The sequence below is a fragment of the Typopeltis vanoorti genome, chromosome 6 (genome assembly GCF_054136105.1).
Source record: "Typopeltis vanoorti isolate ZY-2024b chromosome 6, IOZ_Tvanoo_1.0, whole genome shotgun sequence".
NCBI lineage: Eukaryota > Metazoa > Arthropoda > Arachnida > Uropygi > Thelyphonidae > Typopeltis > Typopeltis vanoorti.
Window position 1 is genome coordinate 35,626,343 of NC_143554.1, and position 21,550 is coordinate 35,647,892.

Here is a 21,550-nt window from a genome sequence, read left to right on the forward strand (position 1 = left end):
AATACTGATCACTGTGCATGATCAGATTTATCTTGTTATGTTCTTCCCTTCACTGACACAAACATATCCCTTCCATAGTATTATCTGCAATCTCAAAAAAAAACTTCATGATCTTTTCTACTTAAACCACTGCTTTCAACCAGCATAACTGCTACCGCTATATAAATTCAAAATCTGCTCAACCTTAAAATATCACGAACATTCCCTCCCTCCCTCCTCTAGAAATAAATTAATAAAATAAAATAAAAATGCTTGTGGTAAATACAAGGCATGGGATGGAAAAGAAGCTGGTTTGGGTGAGTTTGTAATATGACTGCTGCAAGCATTTTTATAGTTTAGAGGAAATGCAGGATAATGAATGCCAGTATAGTGGAATATGCTTTGGATTTTTGTAAAAGAAATAGATCATCTCTTGAGATAGTAGTCATTATTTACCCTAATTATTTGTTGCTTCACTTTAGGGAGATTTGGGCACATCACTTCAAACATGAAAAGAGTATGCCAAAGTTGGGCAGGTTATTTAAAGATAATCTTTATGCCAATGTAAAAACAGAAAACAAAATGCTAAGGCACCCTACTTTGACAATAAAATCATGCTTAAAACAAAATAACAGATTTTAATGTGTCATTCACCCATGAACATGTGGGTGGGTGAAGAATTTTTTTTTTTTTTTTTTTTTTTATTGCATAGTCCAGCAACCCTGTTCTATTGACCACACATGGAACATTTTTAAGCTACTTCATGCTTCCAGTAATTGGAACAAGTGGTCTTACTGGGTGTAAAACTCACCTTCCAAATAAAATCAGTGACAGTTATTCATGCCAAAGATGGAATTCAAATTATTCAAATCAGTTGGTGAGATAGTATGTAACCACTTGACCAACCAGGCTGGAAAAATTACACGAATTTCACCTGTTTATTAGTGAAGAAAATGTTATTTTTTTAGAAAATTTATATATTAATGAGATAACTAGGAAATAAAAACAAACTACCAACCAGACCATTAGCCTGGTTAGCTGAATGGATAACACCAACCAGCAGTCTTCAGATTTAAATCCCACTGTGGCATGGATGCTTGTGAAAGTTTCTTTAGATGATAGTTGATTTTCATTGCCTTGTGTGAGACCACCATCATCCTCTTTGTTTAGAGACCTTGAAATGGCTTTAAAAAGTATTAGGCTTAGTCTGTAGAAATAGGTTTCATAGATTACCTGCTGAGTGCACCCACTCATAAAACACTATAGGCTTCAGGCCTTTTGTGGGTGGGATTCACACAAAGTCTCCAATCTTGGTGTGTATGACTATCTCCCAGAGCAAACCTGATGGTTGCTCTGAAGATGCATTTGGATACCATTGTTTAGAAATATTAGTATAATTAGTACTTATATTAGTACCTATATTTGAAATAATACAGAAAAAGCAAAGCTATTTTTGGTAATGGAGTACCCCTTTTTTAAGAATTATCCAACTAGGTTACTGAGATGTTAAATATTTGCTCCATTACCAAAAACTAGCTTTGCTTTTTTCTGTATAATTAGTATAATTATTTATATAATTAACTGGTTCATGTCGAGTTATTTTGGTATATTTACATGTTAAAAATTCAGTAACCACAGCTCGACTAGGCTTTTGTCTTACAAGTAGTTTTATCCATATGTCTAGTTCCTTGTTTTCTTTATTTTACCTTTATCCCAGAGAGAGATATGCATTTTGTTTTATAGCATGTTTTTTTTTTTTTTTTTTTTTTTTTTTTTTTTTTTTTTTTTTAGGGTAAAAGACCAGTAACATTAATTGGATTCAGTTTAGGTGGCAGAGTGATTTTTTATTGTCTTCAAGAAATGGCTAAGCGAAAAGGTTAGTAACTTAAAAAAAAAGTTATACGAATTTGAGCTATTTGTATTGAAAAAAAGCAAAGTGATTCTCCATTGAAAAAACATAGCATTCATTAGCATAAACACATTAATTACTCAAAGGACTTGCAGTCATCAGACTTCATTTGCAGACAAGAAATAAGAAGTATATTTATTGATGTTATCATTCATAATCAGTGTAAGCATACTGTGTGTTCAACTTAAAATGCAAACTCTTCAGCCATATAAACATGGCTGAAGAGTTTGCATTTTAAGTTGAACTCAATGCAGAACATTTAGAAGTAGTGTAGCAACCAGCATATAACTTGATAGATCCAAAAAAATTAAGGATCTGGATGTTTTGTATTTATATTGTGGAACATTTATAATAGTAACAATTATATTATGCATTTAATGTAAAGAATAGTGGATGGAAAAGTGGTGTCACAGAATGGTATCATCTTGAGAAAAAGCATTTGTTGTAATATAGCAGTTCTGTGTAATCAATTGCCAGCCTGCCTGAGCGTAGCGCATCTCTATTTTACAACCAACAGGCTATGTGTTCAAATCCTGATTTAGTATGAAAGTTTTTAGATGGGAGATGAAAAGAATTATAACACCAGAGGAAACGCATGTAAAATACTTTATTAGTGTAGAATTTTCACTCCTGTATCATAGGCATGTCAGTACAAGATCACGGAATAGAAATTAAACATTAACAGACAATTCTAAACCACACCACCTAAGTAGCTAATGTAAGATAATTATAAAAGGTCAATAATTTCTTAACTTATTTTTAAGAATATATATATATATTTAGACAATATAAAGTTAGTACCTTTTACATCAGCTAATCTTTCCTGTCTCCCACAAAGAGGATAAACATAGGCTATAGGATCTGTTTAAGTTAGGAGAGTGAAGTAAAGTTTAACATGTTTCTTTATAAAGCCATTCTATGAGATAATGACTTTTATGAAGAACTCTTATCTTGTTCCCATGAACTCTGTATTTAGTGTTGATAGCATGCGCCACAAGTCAATACTGTTTAGGCTCTTGGTATTTAATATAAGATATGTTCTTCTAGACAAATAAAAGCAGATCTTTCTGTTTGTCTGAAATAAAATAACCTACAAGAGCAAGGAATGTGGTAGATTCCTTGCCTTATAGGTTATCTTGAGAGGTGGAAGCTTGTCCTTAGAAGAAGTGAGAAAGGTGGAGGTTTTTCTGATGGGGCGAAAGGCAACAAAAATATTCAATGGTTTTAAAACTAATGCCTTGCACATAAGCAACTGGAATGCGAGTTATTCCTTTTGTATTTGAAGAGGTAGAGATACCATAACCGTTAAAAGTGTTAGACCGTTTTTTTATTTATTATTATTATTATTATCATACATACCTTGCTTAGTCTTTTTTTGTTCTTTACTTAAACTTTGTGAAGTGTTGTAAATGGCCAGCTGCTGCCATTTATTTATTTCTGCTAGATCTTATGTTCCCACCCTCTGTAGTATAACAAATTTATTTGTTTTTCGACTGCACCAGTTAGGCTATGTATTGAGTGCAAGATTATAAGATCTTTAAACTAAGGACAAAACAGATAGTTTTTATTTCCCCTACTTATGTTAATCTTTAACTTTAATCAGTCGTGGTGTGGTGAAAATTTTGAACCTACTTAATCTTATGCAGATTCAAAATTTTCGGGATAGTACATTGACAGAATCAGTCCAATGTGATGTTTTCAAACTATTTAATTAAATCAAAAATGATTATATACAGTCTGATTCACATTAACACACACACATACACACAAAAGCTGAAAATGAGGCATACCTTGGGCAAGCATAATTCATTATTAAAATACGAGGGTAGTCTGAAAAATTCTCGGCCTCGACCATAAATGGCAACACTATCAGCACCATTTTTTTTTTTCTAAGTTGGTACATCTGTCATAAGCAACCATGTGAAATTGCAAGTCATTCTATCAAGTAGTTTGTTTTATACAGCTGTCTGAAGCAAAATGTTGGCTGTATCCCTTGAAATGGATAAAATTGAGTATCGCGCTTATAAAATTCTTTGTAAAAGAAGGTTTAACGCCAAAAGAAATTCATAAAAGTTTATGGGCACTCTTCCCCTTCATTTTCGACAATTAAGAAATGGGCTGCCGAGTTTAAACATGGCTGTACCAGCCTTGAAGGTGATCTACGTGAAGGATAGCATATCAAAAGTTCTTGGCAAATAAGTCAGCTTGTGCTCTTAGAGAATACAGAGACAAATGTAAGAAAGCTAAATACTGTGTAAAACTAGCTAAACAAAAGTCATGGGAGGACTTTGGCAAAAACATAGAAAATAGATATCAAGAAGGTGGTAAGATATTCTGGAGGTTGTTGAAGAAGCATAGAAATGGAGGAAAGAGTGCTGTAAAAGGAGTTAGAGATGATAAAGATGACATGAAAACAGGAGAAAAAGATATCCTTGAAGTATGGAGTAATTACTTTGAAAAACTGCTAAATGAAACAAGTAGTGATGACAGCACAGTGGTAAAAAACACTGCCCAGGCATGCAGTCAGGAATACATATCCATACTTGAAGTAGAAAAAGCCATCAAAGGCTTGAAATGTGTCAGCAGGAGTAGATGATATTTGACCAGAAATGCTGAAGTATAGTGGTATAAAAGTCTTATGGTGGCTACACTGCATAATTCAGAATGCGTGGACAGAGGGACGAATTCCTGATGATTGGAGTAGAACTCTCATAGCAGCCATATATAGAAAATTAAATAAAACTGAATGTGAGGATTACTGAATATTCCTGGCAAGATTTATGCCAGTATACTTGAGAAACGGTTGAGAAGAATTGTGGAAGAAAGGCTTGGTGAAGAACAAGCTGGATTCAGACCAAATAGAGGCTGTAAGGATCAGATCTTCACTTTACAACCGACAAATAGTTGAGAAAGCATGGGAATATAATGAAGATCTGTATTTAAGTTTTGTCGATTTGGAAAAGGCATATGACAAGGTGCCAAGAGAGAAGCTATTCAATATGCAACAGCTATATGGTGTCAATGGGTCTTTATATTAATCAATACTTAGTCTTTATTTGAGTTGCAAGTCAGCAGTTAGAATTGCAGGAAGATGGTTTAATGTTAAATCTGGTGTGAGACAAGGATGTACATTATCCCCTCTGTTATTCTTTATCTATATGGATCACGTTATGAAGAAAAGTGGTATTAAACATGATATCAGAATTGGGGATGGATGTTAATGTAGGCTCTTTGATTTATGCAGACGATGTTATACTTCTAAATAAATCCGCTACAAGTTTGCAAGATTCCCTGACTGAATTAAATAACTGTTGTAATAGATATGGTATGAAAGACAGCAATAAAAAGACAAAGACAATGAAAATAGGTAGAATCGTTGAAAATATAAACTGTGTTGTGAACGGAGAACCTGTGGAACAAGTAAAACATTTCAGCTACTTAGGCATGATTTTTAGTGAAGATGGTAAATTAAATATGGAAATAGAATCACAAAGCTGGTATGGTAGGAAGTCAATTGAATAATTCATATGGAATAAGGAGAAATTAGTCAGAACACTAAATTAGCTGTATACAAGACAGTGTTCAATCCAGTTTTAACTTATGGATCTGAGAGCTTAGTCAGAAGTAAAACACTTGACCAAAGACTAGAGACTGCAGATATGAGAGTCCTGAGAAAGATTAGAGGTGTGAACAGATGGCATCAATGGCAATATCATATTAAAATGAGGATATTAGAAAAGCACTTGACATTGTTAGCATCCAGGAATGCGTTAGCAGAGCTAATCTCAGGTGGTATGGTCACTTAAACAGAATGGAAGATTAGCAAAGCAAGTGTTGTCTGCCAGGTCAGGAAAACAACCCAGAGGAAGACCAAGATATAGGTGGATTGACATGGTACAAAGTGCCTTAGATGATAAAAATATAATATATGATAATGTTGGAGTCTTGACAAGTAACAGACTGATTTGGAGGAAAACTGTAGATAGGAAGTTAGTAATGATCGAAATTTTTCATGTAGTACTATCATATCCTGTACACCCCTTGAGGATACATGTCAGGAATTTGATGATGATGATGAGGTTTATAGTCCTGAAGAACTCTCTGTCTTCTGTTATATTAGTATCTATCAAAGTATCATAATCGCCTTCTGTATCTATAATTACTTAAAGCACAAACCTTTTACACAACATATGGGGTGCTTAAGGGTTAAAGCTGTATAACTGAGAGGAGACCTCTACATAGCCTTTAAAGGAATGCGGAGAACCGACCAGGGCTTCTGACCTAATGTCCAATCCTCACCTTCTCATTGTGCACCCTGTTCAGTATCTGCCTGGATACTGAACGAACGAGGATGGGCTGGCATTTTGGAATTTAGCCGACTAAATGGTATTCTTATTTGCTTAAACCAATATAGAAAATGATGGTACAACATGACAATATTTCATGCTGGCTGGGGCATCTCCCGGTTAAACAAGGCCCCCATTGTTTTCGCCCAGGATCCAGGGTGAGCAGCGAAAAGTCAGCTCCTGGAACAAATCTGAAAGCACACCCCAACTCTACATCACCAGAGTTAAAGATCGGTACTATCGACATAAAAAGCCTGAATGGCAAAGAAATGGAACTAACTAGGGAATTAGATAAGTACCAGATTGACATAATAGGGGTGACTGAAACAAAAAAGTCAAAAACTGGTGAGATCTTTCTGAGCAATAAATACAAAATGTTATATTCAGGCAATGACAATCAAAGAAAAGGAGTAGCCATAGTATTCAACACTAAATACGAGGCTAATCTTGTTGAATGGCAGGCAGTCTCAAGTAGAGCGATATGGGCAAATATCAGAATTGGGAAGTGGACAATGAGACTTGTTTGTGTCTATGGTCCTACAGAAGGGTCTACTAAGGTAAAAGTGGAGGAATATTTTGAGGCTCTAGAGAAAGCTACCGACACAATGAAAAAAGAAAAGTTGGTCCTTGTTGGGGATCTAAATAGCAGAGTAGGAAATGATTGTCAGACATACAAAAATATTTTGGGAAAATTTGGAGAAAAGAACAAAGCTAATAATAATGGCAAATACCTGTTGGATTTCTGCTCAGGACTTGGACTGGTTATTACTAACCCCATGTTCAAACATAAAAATGTGCACAAATTCACACTGAGTGCAGGGAATATAAAAAGTCTTATTGAATATGTTATTGTTGATAGTGATGTTTTCTCCCTGGTGCAGGACACCAGAGTGTACAGAGGATTTGAAATTGGAAGTGATCACTATTTAGTATTGAGCAGGATAAAATTGAATTTCATATTGAAAAGAATGACATGTAAGAAAGTCTTAAAGTGAATAAAAGTTGAGCAGCTCTCTGATGTGAACTATAGACTAAATACACAAAGATTATTGGAAAAAAAATGACAGAGTTTGAGAACAAGAACCAAACCTTGGAGATTCAGTGGCAAACCTTGAAGAAAAAAAACGCTGATTGATTCAGTCAGAGAGGCATGTAGGGAAGTTGTCTCCAAGGATAGAAAAATCAGAACTCCATGGTGGACACAGGAGGTTAAAGAATCAGTGAAGGAAACTTGTGCTCTTAGAGAATATGGAGACAAATGTAAGAAAGCTAAACACTGTTAATGTCATAAATAGTCTTCTGCCACAACTCTCGGCTGCTGCCATTTATTTAGAATTTATGTTTTCATGCTCTATGGTATAACAATTTGTTTTTTGACTGCTCTAGTTAGACTATGTATTGTCTGAGATTATAAGATTTTTAAACTAAGGATAAAGCTGATAGTTCTTATTTCTCCTGCTTTTGTTAATCTTTAAATTTAATCATTTGTGGGTTGATTATTGATCACTTAATTTTATGCAAGTTCAAAATTTTTGGGATAGTGCATTGACAGAATCAGTCCAATGTGATGTTTTCAAACCATTTAATTACATCAGAAAAGATTATTCACAGTCTGATCCACATTAATACACACACACACAAAATTGCATTACAATTCTTTGTTAATTTCAATTTGTCGTGATTCCGACTTAGCTCTATATTTCTTCCCTTAAAGTTAAATCACAATCTAAAAGATCCTGCTAATAATACACACACGCGTACACACACACACACACACACACACACACAAGCTGAAAATAAGGCATACCTTGGGCAAGTTTAATTCAGTATTAAAATACATTATCCAGTACAGAACTCTTCTCACTCTTAGACAGTTTAGATAAAGACACACTTTGAGTGATCTTATTTCAATATTAACTTACACGATCGTATTGTACCTATAAACATGCACACTTGATGTGCATTTTTGCTCTGGAATATCACACATATAAGTACTTATAGTTCTCGTTCAGCACTGCCTTTTTTTCATTAATCTTTTGTCCACATGAAAGTGCTCCTTTTTTCTTTCCTTCTGCTGGCTCATTCATGACTCTATGCCAAATTTCTACTTTGTTCGAGTTGTCGATTATTCTATGCCCTCTAGGACCTTTAACATGGGGCAATGTGCAGCTCTTTCCTAGGAGACATTCTGACTATCGACACAGTACTTCTCATGGCAATGGATCCGAGTAGGAGAAGATTGAGAACCCTCAGACCTATGACACTTCTCTTTCAATTACCGACAACGGACCTCACATGGTGATAGATCCAGGTAAGAAACGACACTTCTTTTTTCAATTACTGATAACAGACCTCACGTGGTGGTGGGGGACCCAGTTAAGAGAAGATTGAGAAACCTAAGACAAAGTCCTTCTCAACGTTTTTGCCTTATAAAGGTCTGGACTTTTGTTGTACAAATGCATCCATCTCTCAAAACTTCCACATAAGGTCATGTATTGACATCCGAATATGATGATATCATACTTCACACATCTTTTGAAATTGCCATATGTGGCAATTTCAAAAGATGGGTTAACAGTGTTAACCCATCTTTCATGGGTTAATGGTGTTACATAATGATGTCATGCACCACATTGTTTTAACAAAGGTCCATGGGTAAGTTATTACAGACAAAATTGACATTTCTTTAAGTGCAATCATCTCCTTAGAAAAATATGTAAAAACGAACAAGATAATTTACTTGTCATGAGGGATTTTACATAAGTATGTCTTCCAAAAAACTGAAAAATATAGGCTATTATCTTGTTGATGAAGAATTAAAAGATCTGAAATGGCTAATTAGTTATTTACTTTTTCTTCTAAGTTAAATTGGATCCTGGATGAAGTGCATTTCGTTTAGAAAGAGCCATTCAAAATTGCAAAAATATCATCCACATATCTGAACTACTAAGTAGGTTTAGGTGGAATATTGTCAAAACTAAATTGTTCAAAGTGTTCCATGAAGAAGTTGGTGATAGTAGGAGAAATAACCAGAATGTATTACAAAATGAAATAATTTAACAATATCTGAAAGAAATTCTTGTTAAGTAATTCAATGCTGGCAGATAAATTGACATAAGTAAACAAGGATATAATATCTAAACTAATCTGAAATTTTATTTTTATTGAAGTAGCAGTACTTCTAGTTGAAGTTGGAAGTAAATTAGATAAGAATGGGATTAAATGGGAGATGATTTCATTGTGTAGTGAGAGTCCATGTTTCAAAGTGATGACCTCATACCATGTGGTTTGAAAAGTACCATGATTGGTCTTTAGAGCATGATTTCTGGTTTATGTAATCCTCGATCCATAAACAGTATTAAATTTTGTTATAGGTTTTCCAGTCTTTCACAGAAGAGCGGGTTTCGTAGGAGTTTATAGAATTTCTTGCTCATGCAATTTAAATTATAAACTGGCTGTTGTGTGAATGTGAGGCAACTTTCATCTGACTAAAGATCACACGAAGTGGCAACCAATGACACTTCCAGTAGCATTTACAAATCTGAATGCTTATTCATGTTATCTTATAAAACTCTCATATACCATCTGTTTTTGAATAATGAGATTCCATTTCCATCCAGAATGAGGACATGTAGCCCACTCCTTCCAGACAATCATAAGGATTGTCATAATTTGGAGCATGAAGTATTCCATCTGCATCTGCCATGTTGTATTACTTTGCCTTGCTTTTTGTTTTATATTGTTATGTAATGTTTATATTAGTCATTGTCTATAAATACTTCCATAAGTGCACTTTCAATGCATTGCAAGTGTACTTAAGGCATTGGTGATTTTGAGTCTACATAAGGGTAGAAAGCTACAATTTCAGTATTAGTAACAGTTTTCCATGTAGTAGTTAGTTTGAAACTATATGGTGTGAAATTGTCTACCAAGATCAAATACATGTTTGGGATGTTGTCACAGACCTAGTGGATTAACTGCATGGCCAAATAAACCTAATGGGTACTAAAAATTTAATCATAGACAATTTTATTTATCTGAATGTTGACTGGGTTTCAGCAAAATCTCATGTGAAAAAGGAAGTCAAATTTATTGAGCTGTTACAGAAAGAACATGATTGAAAAGTATTGGACCTAATTATTGTGTTGGAAGTGGGGGGGGGGGGTCATTAAAAGATGTGACTGCTCTGCCACCAGATAGTGATCATGCCATCCTAGGAAGTGACTGTTTAGAAATGGTTATGTGATGAACTACAAAGTAGGACATTATGACTAGGTGGGGAGAATACTAAGTTCAGTCCCATGGTAGCAGTTAGATGGAAAGGATATCATCAGTGCATAGGAGGTATTTAAAAAATTGATGCATTATCAGAATAAAGTTATTCTGATGCATTATCAGAATAAAGTTGGAACTAGGTGTAGAAAGTTTTTTCACTTGGTTAGAAATTGCCAAGAAAATGTTAAAAACTTGCAAAGAAATTTTTGTTCAATTCTTTGCCCTAGCATAAGCAAACAAATATGTGTGTCAAATATCTTCACGACTAGGCAGACACTGATGATTTCACATCAGTTGCCGTAGTATCCCATAATTGAAACCAGTCTGGTTAATGGCATTATAGCTTTATGGCTTTCTATTATGGAATATCAAGGCAACTGACAGAACGTCATCAACCTCTATATACAGAGGTAGCCTAGTCCTGAAGATACTTCTTACACAAACTTTGTTTACACTTAAAGGATTAAACAAGAATATAATTTCTGTGCAAGTTTAGTTTAATTCCTAACCAAGTGAAATTAAGATTTACAGCTTTTATACAGAAAGTCTAAGTGTGAATGTGAAAATTCACTGACTCCATAAACTAGACAATCTAAAAGAATTCTGTTGTTACACTGCAAGTAAAAGAAAGAAATAATGAATGTGAAAGAATAACTTGTGAATGTGGATGGTATGCCAAAGAGATTGTTGAACAAATTGGGTACCCATGTTCCTAAAGGTTATTAACCTATTATATGCAACAGAGCTCAGTGCTACCTCAGTTTCTGAATCAAGAAACTGAGGTGTATGAGGAGCAGGCAGTAGAGCTTGTGATTGTGTGAAAATACTAGTGGTGGTGGTAGATGGTGTTGGTGTAGTTGTGGATGAGGTGGTGGAGGCGGAGAGTTGTAGAGTGGGTGCCCTCCCTTGATGAGTCTTTGGATTCCTGGAGGTGTGTCACGTAATAATAATAATAATAAACTGAATAAGAATTCAGTAGTAGGGACTGATGGGATGGATGCTAAAAGAGTGCTCGACTGAACTGGCTGTGCCTCTTGCCTGGCTGAATAGTTTGAGTCTCAGCATAGGAAAGAATGTATGATCTCTCAGTATCTGAAGTGGTGGAGAATATTTTAGAAAAGTAGGAAGATCTTGTATGTAGAACTGGGTTGACAGCAAATTTGTTACTTTGCATTGAACAGTGTGAATTTACTAAGGGAAGATTATGTTTAAGTAGCTTGCTCACGTTTTGTAATAATGTTACAGTTGATATAAACGAGGGAAATGGATACACAATATTTTTGGACTTCTCTAAGGCTTTTGACAGGATACAGCTTAAAAGTCTGATAAGTTGAGGGATATGGGGATGTTAGTCTGTAAGATTTATGGTGACCAGTGATGAATCACGCCTTGGTTCATTGTTATTCATTCTTTACATTAATGACATAGTTAATTGAAAGACAGTTTACAAAATGGCAAATCATCGAACCATAATTTAACAAATGGTAATTCACTATAAAGGTAGTTTATCGAATAAACAATTCGTCAAACTACAGTTTGTCGCAAATGCAGCTGAAAACAATTCACCAGTAATTTTTCAATGAACGCTTTCATAATTCATTGAAAAAGTAATTTTCTTGCAGACTATTGTTTGAAAGTGTTTGGCAACAATACTTAACATTACTCATGACACAGATAACACATGTAAGTAGTCATTGAGACATAATAATTATTTTATTGTATTTTAGAACAAATTTTTTGTAAGTATGCATATTGCTTCATTGTATTCATAGTGATTTTCTACACAACAAATTTCATTCTACATAATTTTTTCACAACAACAACAATGATCAGATTGAAGTTTTCATGTAGATCTTAACCGTAAAATTTCATTAAATTTCGTCCTGCCAGAGCAGAATAACTAATATCATCTTGGAACTTCTTTATGAAAATGTTATAATGAAAGTGATCCAGTTGTAACTAAAATTGAACTATGCAGACAACTTCTTGTACAGGTAACTTTTTCAAATTCCACTGAGTCAGATAGTTATTGTAATATATAATTTCGACATGTTACCCTGAATATAATTCAACTGAAAATTGAAACTGTTCAACAATTTTTTGTAAAAATTTCAAATACCAAATCTGAGTAAAATTCATCCTATTATAACTGGTGTGCATGCAGAAGTGCCATATCATACTAATACTACTACTACTAATAATTATTATTATTATTATCGGAGACCTCCATGGAGTCAAGGACTCATCGATGATGGCTGTAAATTACCCAACCCAGCTATCATACCTTCCCTTAAATTCATTTACACTAGATGCACTCACTACCCCCTAAGGGCATATTATTCCACTCACTCGCTGCTCTCTTGGAGAAAAACCTAGCTTTTACCCCTTTCTTGACTGTGAACAAATTTAACTTCCATGGATGCTCCTGTGTTTTCTCCCCGCCTTCAAAATAATGAAAACTTTCATCATTTGAAATGCTATAACACCCATTCAAATGTTTATAGACCTCTATCATATCACCCCTCTTTCTTCTGTTAACCAGAGTCTGCAATCCACATACTCTCAATCTATCCTCATAATCTAAATCCCATAATCTGCATATAATCTTTGTAACTCTTCTTTGCACCTTTTCCACAGCTTCTTTATCCCCTTGGAACCCGGGAGACCAAATCTGCACACAGTAATCCAGGTGTGGTTCTTATCAAACCCTTATAAAGAGGTACAATTACTTCCTTATCCTTACATGTCAAGGTTCACTTCAACATAGCAATTATCCTCCGAGTTGTATTTGCAACTTTTGCTATGTGACCTTTGAACTTTAAATTCTTATCCATCAATACAAATTCCACTCCCTTGCCTCTTCAGTTTCTTGTAGCATAACCCTGCTAATATAATATGCCTCTGGAACTCTTCTTCTTTGAGTGCCATCTCCTATTGGAGGTCGGCGACCACCTTGGCAAATTTTGAGTGTTTCTCAGCCACTCTGAGCAATCTCTCAGAGTTCATGCCACTCCACAGTCTGATGTCTGCCAGCTAAGATTTTCTTCTTCCATTTATCCATCATCTCCTATCAGAGGTTGGCAACCACCTTGGCAAATTTTGAGCATTTCTCAGCCACTCTGAGCAGTCTCTCAGAGTTCATGCCAGTCCACAGTCTGATGTCTGCCAGCTAAGATTTTCTTCATCTTCCTTGTCCTCTTCTTCCATTTATCTTCCCATTTATAATCAATTGAAGTATCTTATATTTTTCATTATGAAGTAGGTGGCCAAGATATGCAGTTTTCCTTCTTTTTATGGTATCTAAAAGTTCACATGATTTCCCCATTTGTTCCAGTACTTCTTGATTGGATGTTTTTGCTGTCCATGGGATTTTTAACATTCATCTGTATAACCACATCTCAAAGGCTTCGAGTCTTTTTATTGATGTTGTCTTCAAGGTCCAAGTTTCTGCACCATACAGTACAGACCATGCATACCATTTAACCATGTGTACTCTAAGCTCTAAATTTAAACTGCAGTTACACAGTGTTGATTTCATCAAGAGAAAATTTTTTTCTTGCCATTTCAATTCTGACTTTTATTTCCATTTCTGGATTGCAATCTTCATTTAATCAGCATCCGAGATATTTAAACTTTGCCACTCTCTTTTTATCTGTTTTCCATTTAAAGAAAGTGCTGAATTAAGAATTGGTTTCTTGCTCATGACCATGAATTTAGTTTTGATGATATTTATTTTTAATCCCATTTTTTCATTCTCTTCATTCACTAGTTCCAGAAGACTTTGAAGATCCTGAATATTGTCAGCCAGGAGAGCTCTGACATCAGCATATCGGATGTTACTGATGATTTCACCGTTTACACTAATTCTTTCCTTTCAAGACTTTTTGAAATATGGCTTCTGAGTGTATGTTAAACAAAAGAAGAGGTGACAGCACACATCCTTGCCTTACCCCTCGTTTGATGTTAATGGAGTCTGTAATAATGTCATCAACTTGAACAGATGCCTTTTGGTTCCAATACAAGTTTTCAATGATCCTAATATCTTTACCATCTAATCCAATTCTTTTTAATAGTGCAATCATTTTTAGCATGTTGGACTTTCTCGAAGTCAATGAAGCAAATGAATATTTCCTTGTTTTGGTCAATACATTTTTGGAATAAGATCTGAGAACAGAAAATAGCCTCTCTCTTGTTTCCAAACCGTTTCTGAAGCCGAATTGGTTGGGTATCACTGATGGTGTCTTCACATTTTCTATATATTCTTTTTTGAATTATTTTGAGAACGTTCATTAGGCTGATCATTCTATAGTCATTACAAGTTTTCGCATTTGCCCTTTTAGGTATCATGATGAAGGTCGACTGTAACCAGTCTTGAGGGATTATGCCTGTATCATAGGTCTTATTAAATAGCTTTATAATAAGATATTAATGTTAAACTTTACTAATATATTAATGCTGTCACCTTCTAATAGCTTTATTATTTCTGCTCGTATTCTATCTGGGTCTAAGGCTTTACTATTTTTAGCTGAGTTTAGTGCACATTCTACCTCTGATCTTAGAATGCATGGACCTTCCATACGTTCATAAGTATTTTCTGGGTTCTGTCTGTTATCAGTAAAGAGTTCTATATATTTCACCCATTCTTGTATTTTCTCATCCTTTTTGGATATTATTTCTCCCTTTTTTGTTTCACTCCAAAGTGCATAACTTTACACTTACTAACATTAAACCGATAGCCATTTTCGTTTGCTCAGATTTCCAGTATATTCAAATCATTTTGTAATTGCTGAATATCAATCAATAGCATCCCTGATTGCTCTGCATATCTTCGCATCATCAGCAAACAATTGTAAATCTGATGATAGACCCTGCTTGATGTCATTAATGTATAGATTGAACAATAATGGCCCAAGGACTGAACCCTGAGGTACACCACTGGTTACTTTAAATCTGGCAGATTCACACCCAATGTATACCACTTTTTTGATATGTGTCAGCCATCCCCTGATCATGATATGATAAAACATCTACTATTATCTTCTGTGGATCTCCTTCTCTCAATATATAAGAGAATACTTGCCGAGGAAGAGTTTCCGGATTCTTGGCATAAGTCAGTTGTCATTGCAATCCCAAAACCAGGAAAGGATCCAACACAAGCAAATAATTATCAACCTATTGCTCTGACCATTTGTCTTTGTAAGATATTAGAGAAAGAAAGCAATAATCTTCTCTCCAATACACAGTGTGGCTTTTGTACAAATCGTTCAACTTTAGGCCATTTGGCTCATTTAGAAATTCATTTTAGAAATTATGGACTTTACAACCGTGTTATAAATAACTATTTTAATTTACCGATGTTTCGACCTTCATATTAAGGTCATTGTCTGAAGCATACACAAATATACAAGGACAAGCTGAGTTACATTTCCAATAGTATGCTGAAGAGACAATGATTTGATCAATGGTTATTCTACTGGCATGACCTCTAGTGAAAATATAATATATAAAAAATTTAATAAAAAATTAAATTAAATTAAAAATTAATTAATTAGAAACTACATCAAAGCTATATTCTATTTAAGATAACATCAGAAAAACATTGTTTCATATAGATAGTTTTCTTACAGTAACAATGATGTTCTAATTTGACATGACAATTGTTATATTAGATTTAAGATTCTGGATTATCTACAGTCTAGCAGACTTTATAGCAAACTATAAACAGGACTGTAGATAATCCAGAATCTTAAATCTAATATAACAATTGTCATGTCAAATTAGAACATCATTGTTACTGTAAGAAAACTATCTATATGAAACAATGTTTTTCTGATGTTATCTTAAATAGAATATAGCTTTGATGTAGTTTCTAATTAATTAATTAATTTTTTATATATTATATTTTCACTAGAGGTCATGCCAGTAGAATAACCATTAATCAAATCATTGTCTCTTCTAGCATACTGTGTGAAATGTAACTCAGATTGTCCTTGTATATTTGTGTATGCTCTAGATGATGACCAAAATGTCAGGAAATTAAAATAGTTATTTATAACATGGTTGTAAAGTCCATAATTTCTAAAATTAATGCTGATCACTGTGTAACACTAAAAGAAAGGGTTCATTTAGAAACTTGTATAAGAGATGCATTCCTGAAGCAAGAACATCTGGTTTCAGTTTTCTTTGACATGGAAAAGATTGTGACAGCTTGGAGATATGATATATTAAAAGATCTCTATAACCTATATATCAGAGGACATCTTTGTGTATTTATGAAAAACTTTCCATGTCAGAGTGGAAAGTATACTGTCTCATCAAGAACAGGATGTTCCCTAAGGCATTCTTAAGTGTGACACTTTTTCTATTAAAGTTAATTCAATCACTAAATAGCTTTATCCCACTGTAGACAGTGCTCTATATTAAAGATGCCAAGAAATTATATATTTGGTTTAATCCTTTATCCAAGTGTTAAGCAAACAGTTTGCTCCTGAAATATCATCAGGACTGGGCCAACTCGTATATAGAAGCTTATGACTTCACATCACTTGCCTTAGTATCCCATAATGCAAAGCACATATTCTTATTGGCATGTATAATGCTATGCATTATGGGAAGGGTCACTACCCAGACTGGTTTCAACCTTTATTGAGGCCTAAGCAAGACATTGCTGACTATAAGGATGAAGCAAAATGCTTTTATAATCCCTGCTATCTGATAAGGTTGCTATGTAGGGAAAAGTTTATGAGCTAAGTGCTCTGCCTGAGTGTGTGCGATTTAAAGATCTTCATTTGGAAGTAGGATTGGCCTTGGGTCTCCTATGTTTGGAGAAGTCTGTTTCATCATAATTTGCTGCTTGTTGAACTAATTCATTTGGATGTGAAGAGGATGCTGAGAAGAACTTTACTGCTGAAGACTGCAGGAAAGAGTAGATGTAGGGGATATTTGTATCCCGGTGGAGTTGGACATTTCTGATATACCATGGTGCGTTTAAGATCATGCGGAGACATTTTTTTTTGCACTCTCTGTAGTTTGAGGATATTTGTACTTGAGGTGTGGCTCCAGACTGGGGATGCATAAGTAATAATGGTTCGAATCATCAACTGATAAAGGAGCAGTTTTATTTTGGTATCCAGCTTGCTATTCCTATTGATAAGAGGGTAAAGCTGTGCAATGATTTTTGATGCTTTTGTACATGAGGTTTTTATATGTGGACTGAAGGTTAGTTTTCTGTCCAGCAGTACACCCAGATATTTGGCTTCTGCTTTCCAGGGAATCTTGATATTAAATAGGAAGATGTCATCTTTGGGAGATATTGAGTTTTTAGTGAAGATCAATTTCTTCCTTGGAATATGAGGGATGGGATCAATGTAGTTTGGAAGCATTTTGGATAGTTTTTCCCAGGGAATGAAGGTGTGAAGCGAAGGGGTGAAGTCCCCTCTGATAACCCAGCTGGAGCAGAATAGGATTGTGGTTTGATGATAATTCATTCAATGATTCCAGGGTGTACTGCAGGTTGACATTCTGAAGGACAGCTATATCCAAGACATTGGATGAGCCAGTCGGACTGTGGTGAGTTGGCACTGAGAGGCCAGCCACAGCTGCACAATTTGAGCTTGTATAGGTAAAGTGGATGCAGCCATTCCTATTTATAGACCTACTGCTCCAGGCATGATGTTTTGCGTTTAAATCTCCGGCGATAATAACCGGTAGTTTATCTCTGAGGATAGCATCCAGATCTGTGGTCAGCAATATTTTTGATGGTGGGTTATAAGCAGCATAGATTTTTATGTTTCTGACAGAGTGTGTGTGATGACATTGATACCTGCGACATCGCGATTAGTGGTTGTAGGGATGGCTACAGCATGATGGTTGATGTGATTTTTGATGAGGATAGCTGTACCACCACCACCTCTATAATCCAGCTTATCATTCCTGTAAAGTTGATATCCTTTAAATTTAGGATTGTCAGCAGGTCTCAGGTGAGTTTCATTAATTAATAATATATCTGGATTATATCTCTCATCGGATTCCTGCACTTCTAGTATTTTATTTTTAAGGCCGTTGGCATTCCGTGCAATAATGATTAGAGAATATGGGGTGAATTTTTCCTTATGTATTGGAGAGTGCAGATAAAATGGACTGTGTTTGCTGCAAGAAACTTTTTGTAGTGCTTAGTGATAGATTTGCATTACTGAAATCCTGTAACATATTTACAAGAGAAGAGGTGATGATGGCTGTTATATTTGAATGTGGATTTGGCATATTCTGATCATGGACTGCTTTTTTGGGGTGGGCCACATCAGCATATGTTCTTGTTTGGTGTTGAAGATTTATTTTCTTGGGGGGCTCAGTTGATGGTGGGTGAACACCTGTCATCTTGTTCAAACTAATAGGAGCCTGATGAACTACTTGAGCTTCTGGGGCTCTCGTTTCTGATAATGAGGTAGATTGATTAACTCAGTTTGCCTATTTTTTGGGTGGCGGCCACCACAATTAGCGCACTTAGCCGGGGTGGTTTTTGACTTGGGGTGGGTGTCACCACATTTTAAACATCTGTATTGAGCTTTGCACAACTTCTGGGCATGACCAAATTTTTGGCATCTATGGCACTGCCCAGAAGATGCTCTCTTTCTCATTGGTTCTGGGGTGATTTTAAGTCCACAGATTGATTTTAGATTGTAAATGTCTTTGTAAATATTATGAATCTCTACTAAGACTTGAGGCATAGGTGTCTTATTTGATCTGAACATTCTAGTGATGACCTTTATGGGAGATAGATCCTGTAAGTTGAGGTCAGTAACTATTTCATTCTCGTAGGACCACTTTCAGATTTTTTTTGAAGTCAAGTGAAAATGTGTGATATTGTGTTCCTCTTGTTTCCAGCTCCTTTGTAAGATTTCTATAATCAGCCACCGTGGCTGGTTGAATTTTTATGCCCTCATCTACATTTTTAGCCGATCTATAACTTATTTCTAAGTTAGCCATGGTGGTTCTTAGTGTTATCCATTTCTGCTTTTCCCTTAGGATAATCGGTGGCACCTTTTCATTGGGGGAGGCAGAGGGATCTGAAATGGGAGCATCCTCATCCATACCAACATCATTTGTTGGCTCATCAGCTAGAGTTTTTTGCTTCTTACGAGCGTGGATCTCTCCATGATCAGAAGGATTAGAGGCAGAGACAACTAGATTGAGTTTTTCCTCCATTTAAGGAGAGTCTTCATTTTCCTCATCACCAACCTCAAGTGAAGAATATAAGTTTAAGTAGCTGGGCCAATCTCGTTCAAATTTTTTGAGAAGCTTTTTAACAAAAGTGAGTGCTAGCCCTTTATCGAGTGACTTGATAATGATGTTGGGGTCGATCATGCTAGTAGGCCATTTCAGCTTGAACTTCTTTTGGAGTTTATTAACGAGTATAAGAGCCGGCTCTTTATCGATCAAATCAGTGACGACGTCTAGGTCAGGCACGCTCATATCAATTTAATTGCGTGTGAGCGCTAGTAGAAATCCCGCAGGTCTAAAGACCTGCCAGCAGAAATTTTGTAAAAAATCCCGCAACTGCAAAGGACTGCCAGCAATACCAAGTGTAGGCTAAACGAAGCAATAGCAATTAAATTGCATCAAAAATGAAAGTCTTATCTTGTGCTCCACTATCAGTAATCAGATGAGTTTTTTCATCTTCAATCAATCACTAATTTATAGTATCAATCACTCTGATAATCCTGAAGAAAACATCATTCACTAATCGCATTCAAATCAAAATCAATCGAGTCATAGATCATGGCATTGAGATCTAAGGTTGAATTAATGCCAAAGTCATATTTTAATATACGATTAGCCAAAAGGTGTCACACCTTATTATTAAAATACTCTGGATTAGCGATAGTTGTTGGAAGTTTTTCCACTCGGTTATATTATAAATTAAAGATACCAAGAAATTATATACTTGATTTAATTCTTTATCCAAGTGTAAGGAACAAACTTTGTTTTCTTACACTTGGATAAAGGATTAAACCAAGTATACAATTTCTTGGTATCTTTAGTTTATAGTATAACCAAGTGGAAAAACTTCCAGTGCTCTATTTGTTGGTGACTTCACAATTTACTGTCCCTCTTGTAACATGAGGATAATTGAAAGACAACTTCAGCAAGCAATTGATCTTGTTTCTCTATGTACTCTTATAATAGGTTCAGTTTCATCGCACAAAACAAGTGTCTATGTATACTTTTCTGTTGAAGATTCACTTTTCACCCAGATCCTGAATTAAGAATGGGACAAACTGTTATTCCAGTGGCAATAGAAGCCAAGTTCTTGGGACTCGTTGTTGACAGAAAACTTACATTCCTTGCACTCTATCCACTACTGAATGGGACGCAGATTGATCTTCATTGCTTTCTTTATCATGCACTTATACATTCAAAAAGTGGATCATATGGTTCTACAAGGCAAGTGGCCTGCAATGTTGGAGCCCATCTGTCATCAGGGGTGTATGGATAGCTACTGGTGCCTTTTGCACATCACTCACACAAAGTCTTTATGTTGAAGCAAATGAATTGGTTCTATCACTAAGATTGAAACAGTTTTCTCTTAATTGTCCTAAAGATAAAGTCTCTTCCAGATCATCCTACATGGACTAGTCTCTTTTTTCTGTGTTGGGAAACTCAATATCACACATGTCAGACTGCCATACATCCTTTTGGTATGCATGTTAAAGAGCCAATGCAAGCTGTTGGCACATTGCCTACACCAAACATAACAACATCCCTCCATGGCAGGTTTGCACTTCATCCTGCAACCTCTCACCTTGTCAACTACAGAAGTCTCATACTCCATCATCAGTCTACCTGCAATTGTTTAATGCACACAAAGCAATCAGCCCACTCTTTCTTGTCCATCCATACTGATGGTTCAAGAACTGACACCTGTGTTGGCTGTGCTGCTGCTGCTGTGTTTCCTGACATTACTATCTCCAACCTGATCCCAACTGATTGCAATAATTATACAGCAGAGTTGCATGCCATTCAGCTTGTACTTGTGCATTTA

At 35.4% G+C, this 21,550-nt stretch overlaps 1 protein-coding gene across 1 annotated transcript in view; it reads left to right on the top strand.

The window, feature by feature from the left end:
* Nucleotides 1-21,550, top strand: part of LOC150105381 (transmembrane and coiled-coil domain-containing protein 4-like) — a 298,911-nt gene that overhangs the window by 223,640 nt on the left and 53,721 nt on the right. Inside the window, exon 11 of the mRNA XM_090393942.1 lies at nucleotides 1,771-1,855. Coding sequence (XP_090250068.1) covers nucleotides 1,771-1,855 — 85 coding nt within the window. The remainder of the gene's footprint in view (nucleotides 1-1,770; nucleotides 1,856-21,550) is intronic.